The 22091-nt window shown below is 36.9% G+C and overlaps 3 protein-coding genes across 4 annotated transcripts in view; 1 reads left to right on the top strand and 2 right to left on the bottom strand.

Annotated features, from left to right (window-relative positions):
• Nucleotides 1–22091, top strand: part of LOC126836037 (lysine-specific histone demethylase 1A) — a 414770-nt gene that overhangs the window by 186753 nt on the left and 205926 nt on the right. The window lies entirely within an intron of this gene.
• LOC126836040 (acrosin-like) lies at nt 4980–6486 on the bottom strand. Its single transcript, XM_050569004.1, has 4 exons — nt 6371–6486; nt 6036–6068; nt 5613–5741; nt 4980–5084 (listed from the first exon to the last, which is right to left on the bottom strand). Exons 1-4 carry the CDS (start codon nt 6435–6437, stop codon nt 5080–5082), a joined length of 234 nt encoding a protein of 77 aa, XP_050424961.1. The 5' UTR covers nt 6438–6486; the 3' UTR covers nt 4980–5079.
• On the bottom strand, nt 15605–20485 carry LOC126836036 (toll-like receptor Tollo). The gene has a single exon (XM_050568997.1). It carries the CDS (start codon nt 20101–20103, stop codon nt 16342–16344), a length of 3762 nt encoding a protein of 1253 aa, XP_050424954.1. The 5' UTR covers nt 20104–20485; the 3' UTR covers nt 15605–16341.

Raw genomic sequence — 22091 nt, 5'->3', positions numbered from 1 at the left:
TCTAAACGTCCGTTTTTCTTTATTCTTCAGTATACAAACGACTTAATAGCTACCGTGTGGCGGCCACGACGACCGCAAGTCGAAAAATGTTCATTATTATTATTATCATTTTTTTTCTTATTGACTGTTGTTGCCCCAAGTACGGGCCACATGACGCCGGTACACATTACACACTGTGTGTATGGCGGGCAAGCACAAGTCGGTTGGTACATGCGTTCTTAGGTCATAAACGCCAACAACACAACAAAGACATTCTACAGACGAATATTGTGGAACGGCACGCACTGGGGTTGGTTAACTAACGTGTGTGCCGGATAATAATATAATTATGCGGTTTTTCTATATCGATAAATGGCCGTTTTCAACTCGTGTTGCGCATTATAAGAAGGTTCACAAATGAACAAAAATATATAATAACATGTACGGTATAAACGGTACCCGTTAACCGGCGCGCCGACCAGATGTAGATCAATCATGTGCATATACCTAAGCTAATCACAGATGAAAGCGTCCGGACAGTGTACATAAGGAGTAGATTCGGGCATGGGCGACGTCATTAGGCGTTTAAGTCTCCCCGACCCACCCGTATGTATTGACTTGTAATTTTTAAAATTTTACACCATTTGGAAATCACTGCGAACGGTTTTGTCGGTTGCTCGCACTAAGACGCATGTACCTATTATATAAATATTTGTATACAGTTAACCAACAACGGAAACGCTGTTGTAATTGTCGCTGGATGTCTTTCGCTACTCCTCCTCCCACATTTTTTATTTTTTACAAAAATAAAGCGTCGTTCAATTAACACACCGCGTAACGTATACACTGTAATAAATATAAAACTTGCGGTATATCTGTTTGTGTGTGTGTGTGTGTGTCAGCGTGTTGGCCAAGTACAAAGAACTCGGCCGGCGTATACGCCACTCATTCTTTACAATTAACAATGATTTATTCGTTCATTCTTTAAACCGCGGCTGAAACGCAAGAAGAGCTCGGCCGGCATCCGCGCGGCCGAAGGCGATCGTTTCATCGATTGTATACCAGTTATTACTACCATTATTACCTATTATTATTGTTATTAGCTTTTTTTTTTCGGCTGACCCACAAGCGGTCCGCAAGCTAAACGGTTTAAAAACGGCGTCGTTCACATACACACAAAATTCGCATTAAAAAACAACACTTTCACTCGGTAAGAACTCACCGGGAAAATATGCCGTCGGGCTGTATCTCTCTAACCCACATATGGAAAATACAAAAAAAAAACGTTTATTAAACCATGATAATATTGTTATTAATAATACATTTATATGATATATAGTGTCGCCTCGTGATTTTGACAGCAAATATCAACAGAATAAATGGTGCAAAATAATATTTTCTAAATATTAAAAAATTTGTGCTTACTAATTTATGAGCTGTTTTTTTTTTAAATATCCAACGAAAAATAATGTACTCAACAAAACAAAGAAATCATCTCTAACAATAGTTTTACAAACTTTTGAAAATATAATTTATAAATATTTGTGTTTTTAGTTGTCGGACCTCGTGACTAAATCTTTGAAAATACTTTAATTTATAAATTAAAATTATTCTAAAACAAATACCGTGTGCTTTCTAAGGTCGGCGACATTATTTTTAACATTTATTAATAATTTTCATACATAACAAGTATTGTAAAAAATGTGGAATAACATACCTACATATTTATTTAAAAATATATGTTTTTTTTTTAAATTTTTATAAAAGTAAAATTATTTTACACTTATAAAATATGGATATTTTATATTTTAAGATTTGAAATATCAATGGACAGTATGCTTTTCAAACATATTTCGGCGGAGTCGTTTATTTTTTTCAAAATATTATTCAAATGTTACACGTTGAGACATTCCAAACCTACTTGTCGATAGTTTTCTTTGGGTCAGGCAACACACTACGGTCCACGTTTTTGAAATAATTTCTCTTATCGTTTTAAGTAATCTGATAAGTTTTTTATTTGTTTTTCAAACTAAAAACGGCGGAATCCATTTTTCATCCGTCCGCCGCGTCGTCTTTTCCGTGTCTAGGTATTTATTTAGTTTTAAATATATTATTATTATTTTTTTAGCAAATACTACAAACCGTCCAAACGATTGATTAATAACCTAGTGTTTGTTTGTTCGTGTGTGTATACAAATAACAGCTAAATATTTTCGGTAATATATTATAGTCTCGACTATTATACGTGTAAACACACACACACACACACACAAGGTCACTACTACTTAGAAGATGAGACGGTTTGTCGCAGCGGGATTTGTACATAAGGATACGTGGACGATAATATCGTTTAACCCGCAATGTTTAGGTACACATACTTGGTGGTACCAGGTATATTGGGAATTGTGGTGTCCAAAAAAAAAAAAAAAAAACGCCCAATATTTTCCCTGGTGCATATTATACAATATATATTATTATAATATACATAATATAATATATACATGCAATTATAGCAAGAGTCTTTTTCTGAAATCGGACACCGGTTGTCGCGACGGGCGCCCGTTAATATATATATATATATATATATAATCTTGTGTTTTTTAAAAGGAAATAAAATTATTTTTTTTCAAAAATCCCGGTCTCTCTAAATTATCATCATTAATACAGAGTGCAACAGTGTGCAGTGTAGGTCATTCGGTTAACTTTCGACCAGTTCCGCGCTCATAATAGTATTTTCTATCATCGAATTACTCAAATGGTTTTTTTTTATATCCGTTCGACGATCTCGGCCGGGCATATTTAAACGCCGCTATTATATCTAATATTATCATCATCTCCTATATGCCTGTATTACCCACTATTAATAGCCGTGGCGTGGCTCGCAGGTACGCGAATATCTATCTAATAATGATAATCGCATCTTCGGTAGATTAATATGTATATATTATGGAGAGACGATGGGACAGCGTCTTATCGTCGCTATAGGGCTGCGCTATAAGTGTGTAGCGTATCGGTCGAGATCGGCTGATCTTATAATAATAATAATATACATTTTCAGCTGTATATGTGTGTTAACGCGGAAATGGGTGCTACATCCGAATTACGGTATATAAAAATATATACTTGGTAATAAAAAAAAACCGCTGACCGACGCGACCGGACCGTGTTTTTTTTTATATCGTTATTATTAAAAAAAAAAAAAACGCGCTTTCCCATTGTTGGCTCGTACATATAATTAGACCGCATATAAGAACACCGACAATAAAACGTGCGTTGCTCTTTTTTTTTTTTAAATTTAATTGATCTTTGCTGTACCGGTGCCGTTTTTTTTTTCTGTATACCGATAAACGAACAATAGTTTTCGGTGTGTTTACACACTGTGCAGGTATGTTGTCTGTATATAATGTCGCCCCGACGCGGTTTCATCAATCGATTACTGTGCAGGGGGAGGGGGAGGGGGCCGACCAAAATGATATTGTATATTAACATCATCCACCCCGTAAGAACCAAATTTGACGACATTTGTTTTGCTTCCCATGCGGGATATGCTTTAGGACCCACTGGATTATTACCGACTATACCGGGCCGGGTAAATAGGCGTATATACCTATACTAGAGGTCCACATATATATATATATATATATATATATGTATACTTAGGCATCACGACGGTCGTTCGGCCAGACCGGTTTGATCGACGTGCATCATCCGCCGTTTTGGGCCACAGCTATAATATACAATACAGGGTGATTCTTTTTCTTTGGCCCTACACTAGTTCTCTCAAAAAAACTACTTTGATTTTTACAAAAAAAAATTATTAACTAATAATTTGTTTGTATATAAAATATCAACTTATTGTAAAATACTTTTTTTTTTTGTATCTCCCCCCACTTCTTCGGCATTGGAAGTGATAGACGTGCGGTGAAGAGAGTAAAATATTTTTTCAGACTTTCCAGTCTTTTAATTGCTCTTATACTTATCGTTTATTAACCACTACTACAAGCAAGTTAAACATTTTATCTATCAATGTCAAGATCAGTCTGATCAAGTGACCACGAATCGTTTTAATAACCGTACAGCGATGTGCTTTTTATATTAGAAACTATGTTATTGCGGTTTTCTAAAATTAATATACTTTTAACATAAATTATTAATTCAAGAAAAATGTGTATAGTTTACAAACAAACGTGAAAAGTTTATCATTTTTGCAAATATTATGGTGCGAGTCATAAAAACATGTTATTTTTCGGTTTTCAGCTTCGATGTAGCATTATTTTATACCAATGTAAAGTAAAATAAATATGAGAAGGAATTTCACAGCTCAATTCAACACCACGATACTATAGTATTTCTTTTAAATTAGGTTAAACAATTTTCTTGTAGGTCATATGCAGAGCTTTATATGCAATATTCGCGTTTACCTATGGTCTTTTGTTTCGTCATTTGCTCATGACAATAATTGAGTAAATAATAATAGTTTGGCAAAACATATATGCTTAAACATACCATACGAATGCTTGTTAATGGTGTCAAGTTCTATATTACTATAAACCACAGTATCGTTACAAGAAAACCATTATTAAACTTTTTGTAGATAATATTTAATATGTAATATTTCTGTCGAAAATTATACTTGTTGAATAATTTATTGCATTTTCTTGTTGTATAAGAACGCATTTCTTCATTATATTTTGTATATTTATATTTGTTATAACATATAAATTTAAATAAATTGACACGACATACCGCATTTCCATGGACATTTTATAACAAAGAATTACAAGAGGAGGAAGAATAAGTAAACAGAAATAGTTGAGATAGAATAAACTATAATAAAATACAAATTTCCTTATTCGGTTAATATTTTTTTTATTGGTAGACAGGAATAATATGTAATAAACATAATATTATTTATATGATAGGTAACAAATTATATTGTTTGGAATAGTAATTAGTAAAATCTGAAGATTGAAACATAATAATAATAAGCAAAGATGAACATTTTAAAATATACACATTATATAAGTAAGCATAATATGTATTTTCGGAATGTGACACAGCTCTTAGATACTGCAGGTTTGTAGGTAAATTTCACTTTCGTTAGTCTTCATGTAATAAAAAAAAAAAATATTAAAATATTGTGTAAAAAAATCGTTTTAGTTATAATTAGCTTACACGTGAATTTGAAATCAAAATAAGTCGCGCTCCTTTATTAATTATTAAGTACAAGGCGTTTCCATTTTAAATAAAATCTTAGTACCTATTTATCTACTAGTATCTATTGTTTTAATTTCGAAAAAAACTATTGTTTTAAAATATCAGATATGTATAAAACAATTGTTTATAAAAGAAGTTTAAATATAGTAGTTAAATATTTTCATATTTATTGAAAATAATTTTGAAACTGCTAGTATCTTTGTAAAGCACAAAAACTTTTATCATCATTCAACTTATAGTCATTTGGAAAACTAATGATAAAATTGCATACTGAATTATACTTTTATAACTAGTCCAGTCAAAATAAACATTTAACCTCGGAATAATTCGCATAGAGCAGAAAGTTGGTACACACCTCAAGTACATAATTATAAATGAAACCTATTAAAGTTTATTTTAGGGTCTCAAGAACTTACTGTTCGGTCTTGGTTGTTGGGGTGGTGGAGGTGGTGGCGGTGGTGTTGGTGGGAGTGGTGTTGGTATTACTGCTCCTGGTGGTAGAGCTTGGAGTGGAACTGGTTGTAAATATGGTTCTGGACGTGATCCTGAAACATAAAAAAATTACAAATACTCGTTTTTACAATTTTTTTTTTTAATTTTCAAGTATCTACATATAATAATATAATAATTTTTAGTTGTTGATCCATAGCGTTCAAATTTGTTAGCCACTAATTATTTTTTTTTAACATTTTAGACTTACGATTTAATACAATTATACGCTTATGGACATGATAAACTTATTTTAAAGTGATAGTATATTTGCAAAGCACAACATCTGATATTATCATCCAATTAACAGTCATTTGAAAAAAAAAATAATAAAAATATATATTCAATACCACTTATGCCACTGTCCGCACCAGTAGGTTCAGCTGAAATACAAAAAAAAATAATTTACATTTTTTATTTATCATAATGGCATCGTATGCATATATAAAACTAATATCAGCTCTCTAAAAAAAAATGTATTCAGAAAGCTAATGAAAGTTTACATAATATGTGAAGTTTCAAATTAGGATCCCCGTAAAACGCTTAGAAAAACAAAATGAAGAGGTAAAAATTCATAGAAAAGTTTATAAAACGAATAAAAACGACCGCAGTATTCGAAACGTTTGAAATTATTTTAATGGCAGAAGATACTAAAAAATAAAATAAAAAACTATATCTATTTTACCTGCATGCGCTATAATAATAATGCAAAGCAAGGCGGTTCTAGTCAAAATTATTGTTTTAAAATCCATCTTTTCAAGTAATACAAAGTAAAAGTACAACACCAAAGAAGTTGGTTACTGTACTACAGCCAACAACATATTGGCTTACATTTATTTACAGAGATATGTGCTGCACAACATTTAAAAATATTTGTCTAGGCGAAGGGAATGGTATACTTGCATTGTGTACATCGTTTGTAAATGTGTTTGCCCGAAGAAAGTACATTTCGTGTACTATTGTTGCGAATAAAACGCGAGAACAACACTAAGTGTGTAAACACAAACTAGTTCAAAACAGCGAAACTACACATTTTTTTTTATTGTTTCAGCATCTTATTTATTTGCGTCAAAGCAAATAACATATGAGTAATACGTTTTACACTAGCGGTGTAAAATGTATAGGTTAAACTGAAACCGTACATTTAATTTAGTATTATAAAGGAATAGATATTGTTCAAAAAAGACTATTCAATGTCCGAAATAATTCAGTTTATCAATAGTGCCGTGTTGTTTTGACATGTTGTTTAACAATGCATGTATATTTTATCATTACGCACTAGGGTTGTACATGAACGTTTTTTAATAAATTAAGCCCGGCCTTTTTTATATTTTAGTTTGATGACGATACACTAAACAGTTCTTCTTAGTCTATAGTCTATACATTATCACAACTATTTAAGATTAACAATTTTACAAATGTTGAATACAGCGTACAGTAATGTTGTGAAAAACAATTAAAACCATTCCAATTACGGATGTACACAGTCATTCCCTGAATCCCGTACACTTGAATCGCGAAAATACCATTAACCCGTCTTACCCATTACATTTGTTTGTTACAGTTTAAAACTAAAATTAAAATAAACACTGTTATTTTACCTCCGTATTTGAAATTAATTAATTCAATATATTTTCATTTAAACATTTTTAGACACCCGTTAAAACCTGTAGATACCTACACTGTCACATGGCAACCTATAACTTTGTTACGGTCATAGTAAGATTTCCTATTAACTATTATTGTACTATAGTGAAACTAATATTAAAAAAAAAGTTATGGCTTGCCGTTATTTTAAGTTTAAAAATACGATTGTTTCCAATGTACATTTTTTCATGTTTTTTATAAACTTTGTACATGAAAAATTCAGATCTGCGGTTTACCCGGCCGAAAAAATCTTAATTAAAATAAATTTAAATAAAAAAAAACAAAATATGATCACTTTAAACAGGTGTCTATAAAAATATTGACTCGAATTTTTACACTTCTTACAATATAAATTACCATAAAAGTTAAAAAAAGTCCCTTTCGTTTACAGGTTTCGTAAAGGTTTCGTTATGAAAACTATATGTGGTGCGGTCGAGCGCGATCGGTTTCCAGGAGTGAGTGGTACCGGGTTCAAATCCGGCTCCCCTCTCAACAATTTTTGCATTTTTTTACCTAAATATTTTATAAGTTTTTAGACTTCTTGCATTATAAATTACCATAAAAGTTGTAAAAAAAAAATGCAAAAAGTGTTGAGAGGGGAGCCGGATTTGAACCCGGTACCACTCACTCTTGGGAACCGATCACGCTCGACCGCACCACATATAGTTTTCATAACGCGTTACATTTTTTCTCGGCTAGGTCCCCTCGCCCACCCGCGATAAGGAACTTCGTTCCAAAACTTTAAACTTTAAACTTTTTGTAGATAATATTTATATTATATTGCTATAGAAAGTTATACTTGAATAGTTACATAATTTATTGCATTTTCTTGTGGTATAAAAACTCACTCCTTCGTTATATTTTGTACATTTATATTTGTTATAACATATAAACTTAAACAATTGACACGACTTACCGTACTTCTATAGACATTTTATAACGAAGAATTAAAACAGGATTATAAGAGGAGTAAGTAAAAGTAAAAACAAATAGTTGGAATAAAATAAAATATAACAATATACAAATTTACTTATCTGGTAAATATTATTTTTATTGGTAGACAGGAATAATATGTAATAAACATAATATTATTTATATGATAGGTAACAAAATATATTGTTTGGAACAGTTATTAGTAAAATCTGAAGTATGAAACATAATAATGATAATTAGTAAGCATAAGTATTTTCAGAATGTGACGTCTGTGTCCAGTGTCAGAGATACTGCAGATTTGTTGTTAAATTTCACATTGTCATTATGCTGCATAAAAAAAAATATATATATTTTAAAATATTGTGGAATCGTTTATTTATAATTAGCTTACACATGAATTTTAAATCAAAATAAGTTGGGCTCCTTTATAAATTATTAATTACAAGGCGTTTCCATTTTAAATAAAATCTTAGTACCTATTTATCTACTAGTATCCATTGTTTTAATTTCGAAATAACTGTTGTTTTAAAATATCAGAAATGTATAAAACAATTGTTTATAAAATAATTTTAAATATAATAATTAAACATTTTCATCTTTATTGAAAATAATTTAAAAACTGCTAGTATCTTATCTTTGTAAAGCACAAGATCTTATTTTATCATCCAACTTAAAGTCATTTAAAAAAGATTGATAAATATGCAGTTTATACTTTAATGACTTATATAAGTTTTATTAGAGTCACAATAACTTACAATTCTGTGGTGGTGGTGGTTATTGTTGTGGTGGTGGTTGTTGTTGTGGTGGTTGTTGTGGTGGTGGTTGTTGTGGTGGTGGTTGTGGTGGTTGTTGTCGTCCTTGTGGGTTTCTTGGCCACAATGGACGTGCACCTGAAACATATAAACTTTTAGTTGTTGATCTACAGCGTTCAAATTTGTTTGCCACAAATTATATTTTTTAAACAATTATTCAACTAGACATCCAATTTTATACAATTATATGCTTATGGACATGTCACATGATAAACTGATATCATCATCGAACTTACAGTCATTTGAAAAAAATAATAATGAAAATGTATATTGAATTTATATAAGTTAGCAGTCTCAAAAACTTACCTTGATTAGGTGGAGTTAATTCAGGATGAGCTGAAATATCGAAAAAAGGTACTTAAATATTTTATTTATCCCAATGCATCCTAATGCTTATTGTTTTGGGGCTATGTACACAGTTGTTTTAATTTATATTCGATTTGAATGGAATTTCAGGTAGATCATTTTCAACATTCATAAAAACTAAATATAAAAAAATGCAGAAAATTGTCACTTTTTTTTTTGTTTTTGTGCGTGATCTAAATTGATATAAATTATAAATTTTCATAATAAAAACCCGAAGTCTATAATAAATCAGAAATTGTTTTCGACATTTTTTAGAAACAAACGTTGATTTTAATCATGTTTGTTAAGATGAAAAGAACGTTCTCAATTTTTTTTTTGGATTATTTTTTTATAGTATCTTCAGCCATTAAAAAAAAAATGTATTACAAATCAGATTCATATGTAACATAATATCAGTTATCTGAAAAAAATTGTTTTTTTTTCGCGTAACTGAAAGTCTTTTAAATCGAGTTTATAATCTTAAAAGTTGAGTTTTTCGTATTGCCCAAAAATTGAGAATATTTCTAAAATTGTATTCAGAAAGCTGAGGAAATTTTACATCATATGTGAAGTGTTAAATTGGGATCTCCGTAAAAACTCTTAGAAAAACAAAATAAAGAGGTACAAAGCCATAGAAAAGTTAAAAAAAAAACTGATAAAAACGACCACAGTATTCGAAATATTTGAAATAATTTGGATGGCCGGAGGTTCTAAAACAAAATAAAAATTATAATATAGGTACTATATGTTTTTGAAATTATTTTGATGGCAGAAGATACTAAACAATAAAATAATAAACTATATCTATTTTACCTGCATACGCTGACATAATAATGAAAAGCAAGGCGGTTCCAGTTAAAATTATTGTTTTTAGATTCATTTTTTTTTTCAAGAAATAAAAAGCTTCTTCTTATTCTTAAATAAAAAATTATGAATTTCCCGGTTTAAAGTTAAAGTACAACACCAAAGAAGTTGGTTACTATACAATAGTCAACAACATATTGGCTTATATTTTTTTACAGAGATATGTGCTTCACGAAATTTGAAAATATTTTTCGAGGCGAAGGGAATGGTATATTTGAATTGTGTACGTGTTTAAAAATGTTTAGCCGAAGAAAGTACATTTCGCGTGCGTACTATTGTTACGAATAAAACGCGAAAACAACACTCAGTGTGTAAACACACTTATGTGTTTAGTTCAATACTCTAGTTCAAAACAGCGAACTACACATTTTTTTATTGTTTTAGCATCTTGTTTTTTTAAGCTTTGCGTCAAAGCGAATAACACATGAGTAATACGTTTTACACTAGCGGTGTAAAATGTATAGGTTAATCTGAAACAGTAAATTCAAACCGTACATTTAATTTAGCATTATAAAGGAATTGGTATTATTCAAAAAAGACTATTCAATGTCCCAAACAATTCAGTTTATTAATAGTGCCCTGTTATTTTAACATGTTGTTTAACAATGCATTTATATTTTATGGTTATGCACAAGGGTTTCATATTATACATTTTTAAAAAATTTAAGCCCAGCCTCTTTAATATTTAGGTTCATAGCTATACACCAAACACTTTTCTTAGTCTATACATTAACACAATTTATTAAGATTTAAGGGATTGCATGCGGTCGGTTTTTTCAGTCAAAACACACAATTTGTATTTCATTGCACAGACCGAACCAGTGATCCGATAAAAAATCTAAAAACAGATTTGAATTCGCCATAAAGTTTACTTATGATCGGTCAGAGTACTTTTTCAATTTTTAACTTAAACTCTTTCCAAATTTGGAATTTTATATAATATTCAAACGTATTTTATACATAGTAGGATAAAGGTATTAAAAAAGTACTCTGACCGATAGTGAGTAAACTTCATGACGAATTCAAAACTGTTTTCAGATTACTTATCGCGGATCACTGGTTCAGCCTGTGCGATGGAACAAAAAATGTATGTTATATTCCCCTTAACAATTTTACAAATTTTGAATACAGCGTGCAATAATGTTGTGAAAAATAATTAAAACAATTCTGAATACAGATTCTAAGTACACAGTCATTCCCTGAATCCCGTACACTTCAATCTGAAAATACCATTACCTAACCCTTTTTATCCATTAAATTTGTTTGGCCCTGTTTAAAACTAACACTGTTATTTCACCTCCGTATTTGAAATTAATTAACTGAATTTATTTTCATTTAGACATATTTTAGACACCTGTTGACTGTAGATACGCTGTCACATGGTAACCTGTAACTTTGTTATAGGCATAGTATGATATCGTATTAACTATTATTATTTTATATTGAAACTATTATTAAAAAAAAAATAAAAGTTCGCTGTTATTTTAAGTTTAAAATACGGATGTTTCCAATGTACATTTTGTCTAAAAGTTGTTGTCGAGTTTTCGAGGAAGGGGGGGGGAGATACCGAAAAAAAGTATTTAATATTATACAAAGTTAGTATTTTATACACAAAAATTTTTTTAAACATTTGTTTTGTAAAACTTTAAGTAGTTTTTGCGTTGAAAGAATCACCCTGTATAAACCGGGCTCGCGGTTAGGTCTCGTGGAATTCCCCCCGCCCCACGACTATATAGTATAATAATATTTTACATTGCGTGGTCAGGTGGTCACCACAAAGACGACCCTTGCACAGCCGGCATAGGGCTATTGAAAAACGAAACACCGTTTTTGATTTATGAAGCGTTTTGTAATAAAACTAATTGAACACATTACGCGGCGGCCGACGAGGAAACGGCGAATCAAAACGAAGGGGTGCGACCCCTTCGACAGAGTATTGGTTCGAAGGGGTGAGTGCTTTCCTGTTCCGGAAACATCATGGCGGGACCCGAAGGATTTCCACTTGCGCTTCTCAAAAAAAAAAAAAAAAAAATGACTTTTCAATGGCTTTTCCCCGAGGCCGAGGCCAAGACGTGACGTTAACGGTCGGTAATAGGTTTTCGAAAAAAAAAACGCGTTATACACCTATTTCTCTAAGGCCGTGATGTTGTTTAACCCCCAACCCGTTTAACCCGAATAATATATATTATTGTCGGTACCTGACCCTGAAACCGTCGTCGTTTGTACCTACCCTTAACACGACCGGCGTCTATATTCACCTAACCCGTTAAAAAATGATTATCGTTTATAAGCATTGTGTGGTGCCCGCCGTGGTCACGTTGTATAGCATATACCGTTAACACGTGAGAAATGTAATTATAATAATAATAAAAAAACTATTAGTTTCCAAACCCGTCCGATTGTTGTTGCTGTAATTATTGTCGTCGGGAACATCACTCTCGATTGTTCTTTGATTAAAATGATGGATTCGCCGACAATGATTAGGCTCGACTAAGACCGTATATGATCCCCAATCTCAGATAAATATATTATCATTATTATAATAATATCTCAACTCTAAAGCGCTGCTATCGTCAGGGCTAAAGCGACCTCTAAACAACCAATCTTCAGGACCACGTCTTGGGCACAGCTGACATAGGTAGCTACCTATAATAAGCTAGATTGCTAACAGTGTACTACTTACTTGCCATTTTTGTGGCATTTATATATGTGTATCTGTGTATCGTTGGTTTAAGTCGAAATATATTAATTTTAACACACACTTCGAGTTAGATTAGGTTAGGTTAGCCGAACCAAAGTGTTATTTGTTTGCTCTCCGCGTGGATTGTAATCGTTTGACACCGTCGTACAGTAGTGGCGACACTCGCAATAATAATAATAATAATAACAATGACACTAACAATAATGATAACGACGACGATGATGATGACAAGAATAAGAAACACCGGCCGTGTGGTAAGAGGCGCGAACCGGCCACTGGTAGTCGATATGATTAATGGAAAACACACCATATGGATCATTAACGTAAGCGGACTCACGTTGTGAACCGGTCTTGTGATTTAGGGGAATAAACACAAAATCGTCATTAGCTAGGACGATTTTGATATTTTTTTTTCCTCATCTTCACTTAAAAATTGTGTTTGAACCCAAACGTCGTCGTCGTCGGAGGAGGAGGTGAATAATATTTTTTTGTGTTGCCCGAACTGGGCCACAACTAGGTACTATATTACTAGTGGCACATATTATGTACCGTTTAAAAAAATGTTATATAGGTATAGATAAAATATGGAAGACGTATGAGAACGGACGAGTAGTGTGTAGAACGACGGAGACGTACAAGGAGCACAGCGAGTGAGAGTGAGCATATAGGTACACCTATATGTATGAATGTAGTAAAATATATATATATAAAAAAAAGCCCCCGACCCACTAATCATACTCTCGGCGGCCGTGCGTTCCAGAGCAATAAATTGCCCGGTCTAAACAGCGCCTAGGATCGTGGCCCAACGTGTTATTACTGTTCCGCTAATCAGTTTGATCATGTTATATACAAGCACATAACAATCATCCGTCCACGTCGTTATAACACACTGACCGGACGGGCCAAACCAGAAAAATCACGATTAAAAAAAAATCAAAAATCATGTTTCGGAAAAACAAAAAAAAAAATACTCCAAAACCGATGTTTCGAATCGTCGCACGCCCCGCCGAATAAACCGTCAAAATGGACCTTTACTTTTACACAGCTCTTGTTAGAATAATGCTCTTGTCAAAATGGCTGAATCAGCAGCTGTTTAAATCGCATTAATTAGAAAACAATCGTTAAAAATAGTCTAAAAAAACCGTCAGGAAATAGAACAGGCAAGCTACGGGTAATGTAAGTTTGGATAAACCCCCAAAAAAAAAATTTAAGGTTTTGCGACTACCTTGTAGTTCTTACAAAATTACGTCTAGGGTCAAGTGGGGTTATAATTGTAAACGAATGTAATTTCTCTCCTATTAAAATTAATAATAATTGTGTATAACCAAAAGCCTTCAGCTAAAAGTATAAATGGCAAATTATCTTCTAAAATGACAAAACTGTTCAGAGAAAATATTCTTAAAATTTATTTCAAAGTAAATTGCGACAAAATTTATAATAATATTTTTAACTTTATAACTTTAAACTTTAAAAGTAGGTACACTATTTTTGTGTATACAGACCATGTATTTCCTTATATCAATATTTTTTTTTTGCGCTATACTTATAAATCACATTTTAATATTGGTTCTCGTCATTGGCGGCGCTAAGTACCAAGTGTGCCCCAGGGATATGCCCTTTAAAGGGGTTACTTAACAATGGGGGAAAAAAAAAAAATTACCTGCTATCCGTCCCGTCGCCGCCGCTGTGTGTATTGTGTTCTTGTCGTGTGAGCCGGTTAAGTAAAAGGGCAAAGCGGAGAAAGCGCCGCCACCTTGTTGCCGGCTTAGGTCACATCTATAAACGGTCGGTCCCAGTCCGACTAGAAAATCGCTACTCATGTCTTCGACTTATATCGACCGGAGCCGTAGTGTTGTTTTCTTACGGTAAAAAAAAAAACAAAAATATTGTTCGGTTTTAATCGACTTAATATAATTACACCGCCGCCCAGACTCTATCTGCCAACATCTCTCCAAGCGATGATCAATGGTTCCTTGCCGTCCACTATGGCGTTTTGACACAATCAGATATCACATTCGTGTGTGCAGGATTGCACCGGGTTAAGTCGGCGGCCCCTCACAAGATAGATATTACCCACTAGATATATATGTAGTCATACCAGTTGTAGTATATATAGCACACAGTACACTACTATCTTAGGACTTAGAGCACCGCGTGAGCGCACATATACATACACGTGTACAAGATATATACTATACTGTATTTGTATATAACATAATATATTTGCATATTTGTGATATATTTTTAATATAACACTGTTTTTACCTTTACCTTGTACCTTGCTTGAAATAAGCGTTGATGGTAATTTTTTTTTGAGAACCTTGACCTTTCTTACCAATTTTTTTTTTATGTATTTAATTTTTTTACACACTCAAATTGTTACATAATACGATGATAATATATATTATACTATGTACCAGATATTACTCTTGAAAACTAGCAACGCGTCGAACGGGACAGCTGTTGATGATTTACATTAAAATAATAATAAATAAAAACAAGAGCGAATTAATTAATTATTTGTTTTCTTTTATTATTCACTGAATTATTTTTTTTTTTTTTACTCAAACAAGTTTCAGTCAATACGATTAACAAAAAAAAAAAATTATATCACAACAATTTTCTAATATCTAGATTTTATAGTCTTCGTACAAGAAATAAATAATAATAATAATAATAAAACAAATGAAAATAATGGCAATTTTCTTAGTTACATAATAATATTTTTATGGATATCAGATTTTACAATAATTTTTATGTCGGGTTAAAGTACAAGAAATGTCTTAAGACTAGGTAACTAACCCCGTGACATGAATTAATAATTTTTAATTTACCTACAAACCGACCCTGTGCAAATGGCACCTGCCTTTTTTTATATAAATTTTATAATCAATAAATATATTTTCGCTTGGACACTTACACAACATTTCGATTTGTAGAGGAAAATAGTTTGAAATAGTGTAAAAATTTTAAGTTATTTTTATTTGAAAGAGCTACAAAACAATAGAAATAGAAAAACAATCGATTTTTATCCTAATAGTAATGACTTGAAGGAGGAGCGGGAGGACTCTCTCTCTAAAATTTTAATATTCTATACAATTTTTTATTTTACAAAAAAAAAAAAAGGTTTTAAAAAAGAGGTTATCAAAAGACACATTTTTAATAATAATCGTACAAAATATATAATAATTACTCAGGAATGGTCGGTATTTTACACCGTATAATACACTGTACATTATAATAATATATTGTTTTTAATTTACAGTTAGTCACTATCTAATATCACAAATGTCTTTTTTAATAAAATAATAATAATAATAATAATTAAGATAAGTAGGTATTACGTGATCGTTGTTATATGTGTATGGCAAGCGGTCGCGAGTAGTTGTTGTGCACCCCTCTGTGGTGATGGTGATGGTGGTGATGGTGTTTATGGTTGATGTTTTTCGGCCTCTGGTTGTTGGGCACGTCCGGAAGCGCGAACTTGAGTTTCTCCCAAAAGTGCTTGTCGCCCCACTGCAAGTACGAGTTGGTCTTCAGGTACAGCCGGATGTCCGGGTCCAGGTCCTTGTTGGGCACCTCGCCCAGGAGTATGACGATCAGCCGCTTGCGCTTGTCCCGGAGCACCTGGTGATGGGCCGACTTGAACTCGTACCGGCACCACTCGGACTTGATGAAGTTCTCGGACAGCACCATTATGGTGCGCTTGGACGACTCCACCGCCTGGACGATGGTGTCGGATATGTAACCGCCGGCCGGGAATTCCCTGTAGTGCAGGCACAGCTTGTACGACGGGTCGCCGTTCTCCAGGATGGGCGCCAGCTCCTCGACCACGAACGCCTCGTCCTTGGCGCTGTAGCTGACGAACGCGTCGAACAGCTTATCGCGCTCGTCCATCTCGAACTCGGTGCTCTTGCAGAATATGCGCACGCCGAACCGGGAATGGCACCAGACTTTCATTTCGTGCCGGAAAACGTACACCATCATGGCGGCCACCACCACGAAGAACACGGCCGAGAACGACACGATCAGCACGGGTATGTAGTCCTGGAAGTCGGTCCGCTGAACGACCGTCTTGGTCGGGGCGGTCAGGTTGCCGCCGTTGAGCGCCCCCTCGATCGAGTTGGACGACAACGACGACCCGTTCGACGGTCGTTCCATGGACGGCGTGCTGGGCCCGCACGCGGCGCTGCTGTTGTCGCCGCTGATGAATATGTTGAAACCGCCCGAGTGGTCGACGCACCGCGCTTGTTCGGCGTCGACGACCGCGTCGGCCGCGTACACGAGGAACTCGCGCATTTGCTGAACGAAATCGCAACTGCAACTCCATTGGTTTTCGGCCAGCGTCAACTGAGTGAGCGTCGGCGACAAGCGCCACACCGGGAACTGAGTGATGCGGTTGTGGTCCAGCCGGAGCACGGTCAGCTGCTGTAGGAACCGGAAAGTCGTGCTGTTGATGTACGTTATCCGATTGTGGTTCAGATAGAGTTCCTTGAGCTTGTCCAATCCGTAGAACTCGTCACCGTATAGCGTGGATATGCGGTTATCGTCCAAGTGGAGCACTTCGAGCTCTTTCAGTCCGTGGAAAGTGCGGTTCTGCACGCGTTCCACGTTGGACGAGTTCAAGTAGAGCACTTTGAGAATTTTCCGGCCCAAAAAACTGTGCGTGCTCAACGTTCTGACGGTGTTGCCGTCCAAGTAGAGCACCGTCGTGTTCATCGGTATCTTGTCGGGCAAGCGGTTCACGTAGCCGGCGCTTGAGCAGTCCACGACGTTCGAAGTGCTGCTCACGCTGTGGAAGCACGTGCAGTTCGTCGGGCAAATCATTTTACAATCGCAAGCGTCAAAGTCGCAACAGTCGCACGTGCTCCGTTTGGCGCACTCCATGTCGTACTGGCACAGGAACTGATCTTCGGAAGCCTCTTTCAGCAACACCCTGGACTCGCCCCGGTTGTAGATCACTTCGCACGTGGCCGCGTCCAGGTCGACCAACTTGGGCTTGTTCCGGTCGGGCTCGACGCTGTACGACTGCAGCCATTGCATGGAACAGTCGCAGACGAACGGGTTGTTGCCCACCTGAAACTGCGGCATGGGCCGCCCCGGCGGTATGGTGGATATCCTTAGCGACTGCGGCGTCAGCGTCCGCAGCCGGTTGCCGGTCAGGTCGACTTGCGTGAGGTTGGGCTTTTTGAAAAACGCGTACGATTGGATTTTCGAGATCTGATTGTTGGACAGGTACAGGTTCTGCACCTTGTCCGGGATGGAACTGCCGGTGATTTCGGTCAGCTTGTTGTGGCTGGCGTCGAACCCGGTCAGCTGGGTCTCCAGCTCGTAGTGGTTGCCCAGCTCGGTGATCTGATTGCCGTGCACGTCCAGCCACTGGAGTCCGGTCGGGACGAGCGCGTAGTCGAACCACTCTAGGAAGTTTTCGGATATATTCAGCCAAACAAGGTTGGACAGTTTCGAAAAAAGGCCGCCGACATCGCGCAAATAGTTGCCGTCCACCCGGACGGCCACCAGGCGCGTGTTGTTGTCGAAAGTGCCTGGTTCGATTTTTTGTATTTTGTTGTTGGCCAAATTGATGAGGTGCAATTCGGGCAACCGGTCGAACACGCCTTTGGACACGTTGGATATTTGATTTTTCAATAGTTTCAATCCGATCAGCTGGTTCATCGCCGGGAACGACGTGTTGTATATGTCGGTGATCTGATTGTAGCCCAGGTCCAGCGTTTTCAGATTGGGCACGTTGTTGAGCACGGCCGGTATGTCGTACAGCTTGTTGCCGTTCAGATGCAAGTACTCCAAATCGGTAGAGTTGCGCAACGCCTCGGGATCGATGTACTGTATCTGATTGTTGTCCAGCGAGAGTTGATTTAACGAGGGCAGTCCGTCGAACGTGTATTGGTCGACCCGGGTCAATTTGTTGCTGGACAGCACCAACGTTCTCATGTCCGTCAGCGACGCGAACACGTTCTCCGGCAGGTACTGGACGCCGTTGTTGTCCAGCCGCAACGACCGCAGCCGGTATAAGTCGCGGAATATCACCGAGTCCAACTTGGTGATGTTGTTGTTGGACAGGCTGAGCAGGACTAGGCGCACGAGACCGGTGAACGTGGCCGCGTTCACCCACTCTTCCGTCAGCTGATTCTCGGACAAGTCCAAGACCAAAAGATGCGACAGATCGTTAAACAGACCGGGCGCCAACACGTTGATGGTGTTGTTCTGCAAGTAAACCTCGTGCAGTTCGCGGCAGTCGGCGAACAGTTCGGGCGCTAAGTTGACTAGTCGGTTGGAGGCCATGTTGATCACGTTGAGCGCGGACAGCCCGTCGAAACCGTGGTCGCCTATGACGGATATGACGTTGCCCTGCAGGTACAGCTCTTGCAGGTTGGACAAGTGCGACAACACTTGCGAGTTGATCGAGTCGAAATTGTTGTACGACAAGTCGAGCACTTGCAGGTTGCCGCCGCACTTGTGTTGGCCGGAAGAACCGAAATGGAACAGTTCCAGATGCCTGAGCCGGTTACGGGTCAGGTTCAGGTAGACGAGGTTCTGCAGCGAACAGAAAACGGCCTCCGGCAGTTTGGCCATGTTGTTGTGGCTCAGGTCCAGCCGTTCGAGCATGCTGAGCTCGTCGAGAAACGTGTCCGGCTGCAGCTGCATGTTGACGGACGGCCAGTCGTTGTTGTGCGTGACGATGGTCAGGTTGCGGAGCTGCCTGAGCCCGCGGAACGCGTCGGGCACCAGGTTGTTGAGCTTGCACGACTCGATGGACAGCTCCTTGAGGTCGATGAGCGTCTGGAACGTGCCCACGCCCAGCGAGCTGAGCAGGTACAGCTGTGCGTTGCACTCGATCCGCAGCTTAACCGTGTACTGCGGCTGGATTATGCTGAAGTTGGTCTTTTCCAGTTCCGAGTTCATCGTGCGCACCCGACAGTGCAGCGCCACTTCTTGTTCGTCGGACACCGTCTGCGACGCGATCGACTCGTCGCCGTACGCGGTCACGGCCAGCCACTCGCACTCGTTGGGCGGCTTGTGCCGCAGGGTCTTGCTGAGCGAGGCCGACATGACCAGCAGCACCGAGCTCATCAGCACCGTGGCGTACGTTAGTGCCATGATAACACCCGAGATTAACGGAAGAACACTTGGAAGGAAACGCACAAAAAAATGCCCGAAACACTTTTTTAATTCTATCACCTGAACACCATTTAGACAATTATTATTGTTCTCGACCGAGCGTGAGAGACATCAACGAACGGCTACGACGCGACCGCAACGACAACAACACTCGCAGCGAACGCACTCGACGACGGCCGGCGAACGATATAATCCATTTTTGGTGCCGAACGATTTTCTACACAAAATTCAACACCAACAGTAGAACGTAAAAATATTATATATATATATAAAAAAAAAAAAAAACTATTTTCCACGACGGACGACGACCAGCACACGTTAAACGACAAGACACGCACGCGCACACAAACCAAGTCGGTCGGTCGGCACTCGAAGACTGAATATTATGCGAGGACTGGTTGCCGCCGCGGCCGTACGCCGATCGCCGCAGCCGCGTTCCCCTTCCACGCGGTTAAACGTGATCTCGTTGTTGCTTCTCTACGCCTATATAACCGCCGCCAGGGTCGTCTTGTTTCCACGTACGCGCTGCTCCGGCCGGTACACTTTTAACACCTACTTAACATATATATATATAATATCGTGTCCCCTCCACACGTACGGTATAGGATAATGTGTATTTTCAGGTTCACCGATCGACTGTTGCTGCAGCATCGCCGTCGCGGTGCACTCTGCGTCAGTGGACAGCCGTACTCGGTCGGGTCGGCTCGTTAGACGATTGTCGAAATGCAGTTGTCTCATTCGAATAAGAAAATTGTCTTCCTATTAGGTGTCTACACGTGATGATGTTTTTCAATATAATTACTCGAAAAAAACAAACTATATAAATAATATTTTTTTTTTTTAATTATTCCAATAATTTGTTTATTCGAATAACTCTTACACGAATAACGCGTGTTATCTAGATGATTTTCAATTTAAAAATGTTTTAATGACAATGCGTTTATTTTTTTTTTAAGACGTTATTATTTTTCAATATTATTGGTGGCCAAAAAAACTGTCTGTGTGTGTTTTATTCGATGAAAAAAAAAAAAATTGTATTTTTTTTTTGCCCTGTCGACAACGGCGGCGCGTAATGAACGTTGACGAGTGGTCCACAACTCGTTACGATAATATTATTATTCGTCGTTGTTGAACTATTGTTATTATTGTTGTTAAACGACGGCAGGTAAAAGCGACCGAGGGGATATTTTTAACCCTCCCCCATCCTCGGTATAATATTATTATAATATTGCTCATGCGATGCTGTTGATGATGAGCGTTCGTGTGAACTCGGCGGAAAAAAAACCTTGTACGGCACAGCGTGCTGCCGAATCGATTTAAGTCGACAAAAACTATTGTCTTAACAGCCCATTATTGTGTTATAATGAGTAAATTCCAACCTGATCTGTATAACGTTACACGTTGGGCGTCAATCGTTTACCGAGATAATAATTGTATTATTATTATTAGTAAAACTCCGTCGACGCGTTCAGAGAGTCGGATAGGCTATATCGCGGGTATATATTATAACAGTTAATGTAATAAGACGGTCCGAATCGCTTGGACACCTCGGGCAATAGTCGAAACATAATTTCGGTCAATGCGTTAAGGCTCGGTCGGTAGAGTAAAGCAAAAGATTCAAGCTGAAGAAACGCTCGAGGATACACATTGATTTCGCACCGGCCTATTGTTAATAGGTATTTGCACGAAGCGTTTTAAGCGTGTCGTGGTTCGAACACATGTTATCTACAACAAGCCGGCCGACAGGTTTTTAAACATTCTATACCACAAAAAAAAAAAAAAAATCACACATTAAAATGTTTTTGGAACGAAGTTTCTTATTTTTTTATAACCACGGTCTTGCCCGGATTTATACCGGAATGCTTTTAGACAACAGCTGACAGTGTATTGACAAGGCACGACGAACAAGTGTAGCTGAAAAAAATATAATTTATATTTTAAGCAGCCGTTGATGGTTAGGTTAGGTC

The sequence above is a fragment of the Adelges cooleyi genome, unplaced genomic scaffold (assembly GCF_023614345.1).
Source record: "Adelges cooleyi isolate 19-005CV unplaced genomic scaffold, UGA_ACOO_1.1 ACOO_flye_CR_arks_rails_tigmint_CR_PRNA_23, whole genome shotgun sequence".
NCBI lineage: Eukaryota > Metazoa > Arthropoda > Insecta > Hemiptera > Adelgidae > Adelges > Adelges cooleyi.
Note: the sequence above shows the minus strand (reverse complement) of the source record. Positions and strands in the feature narration are given on the sequence as shown.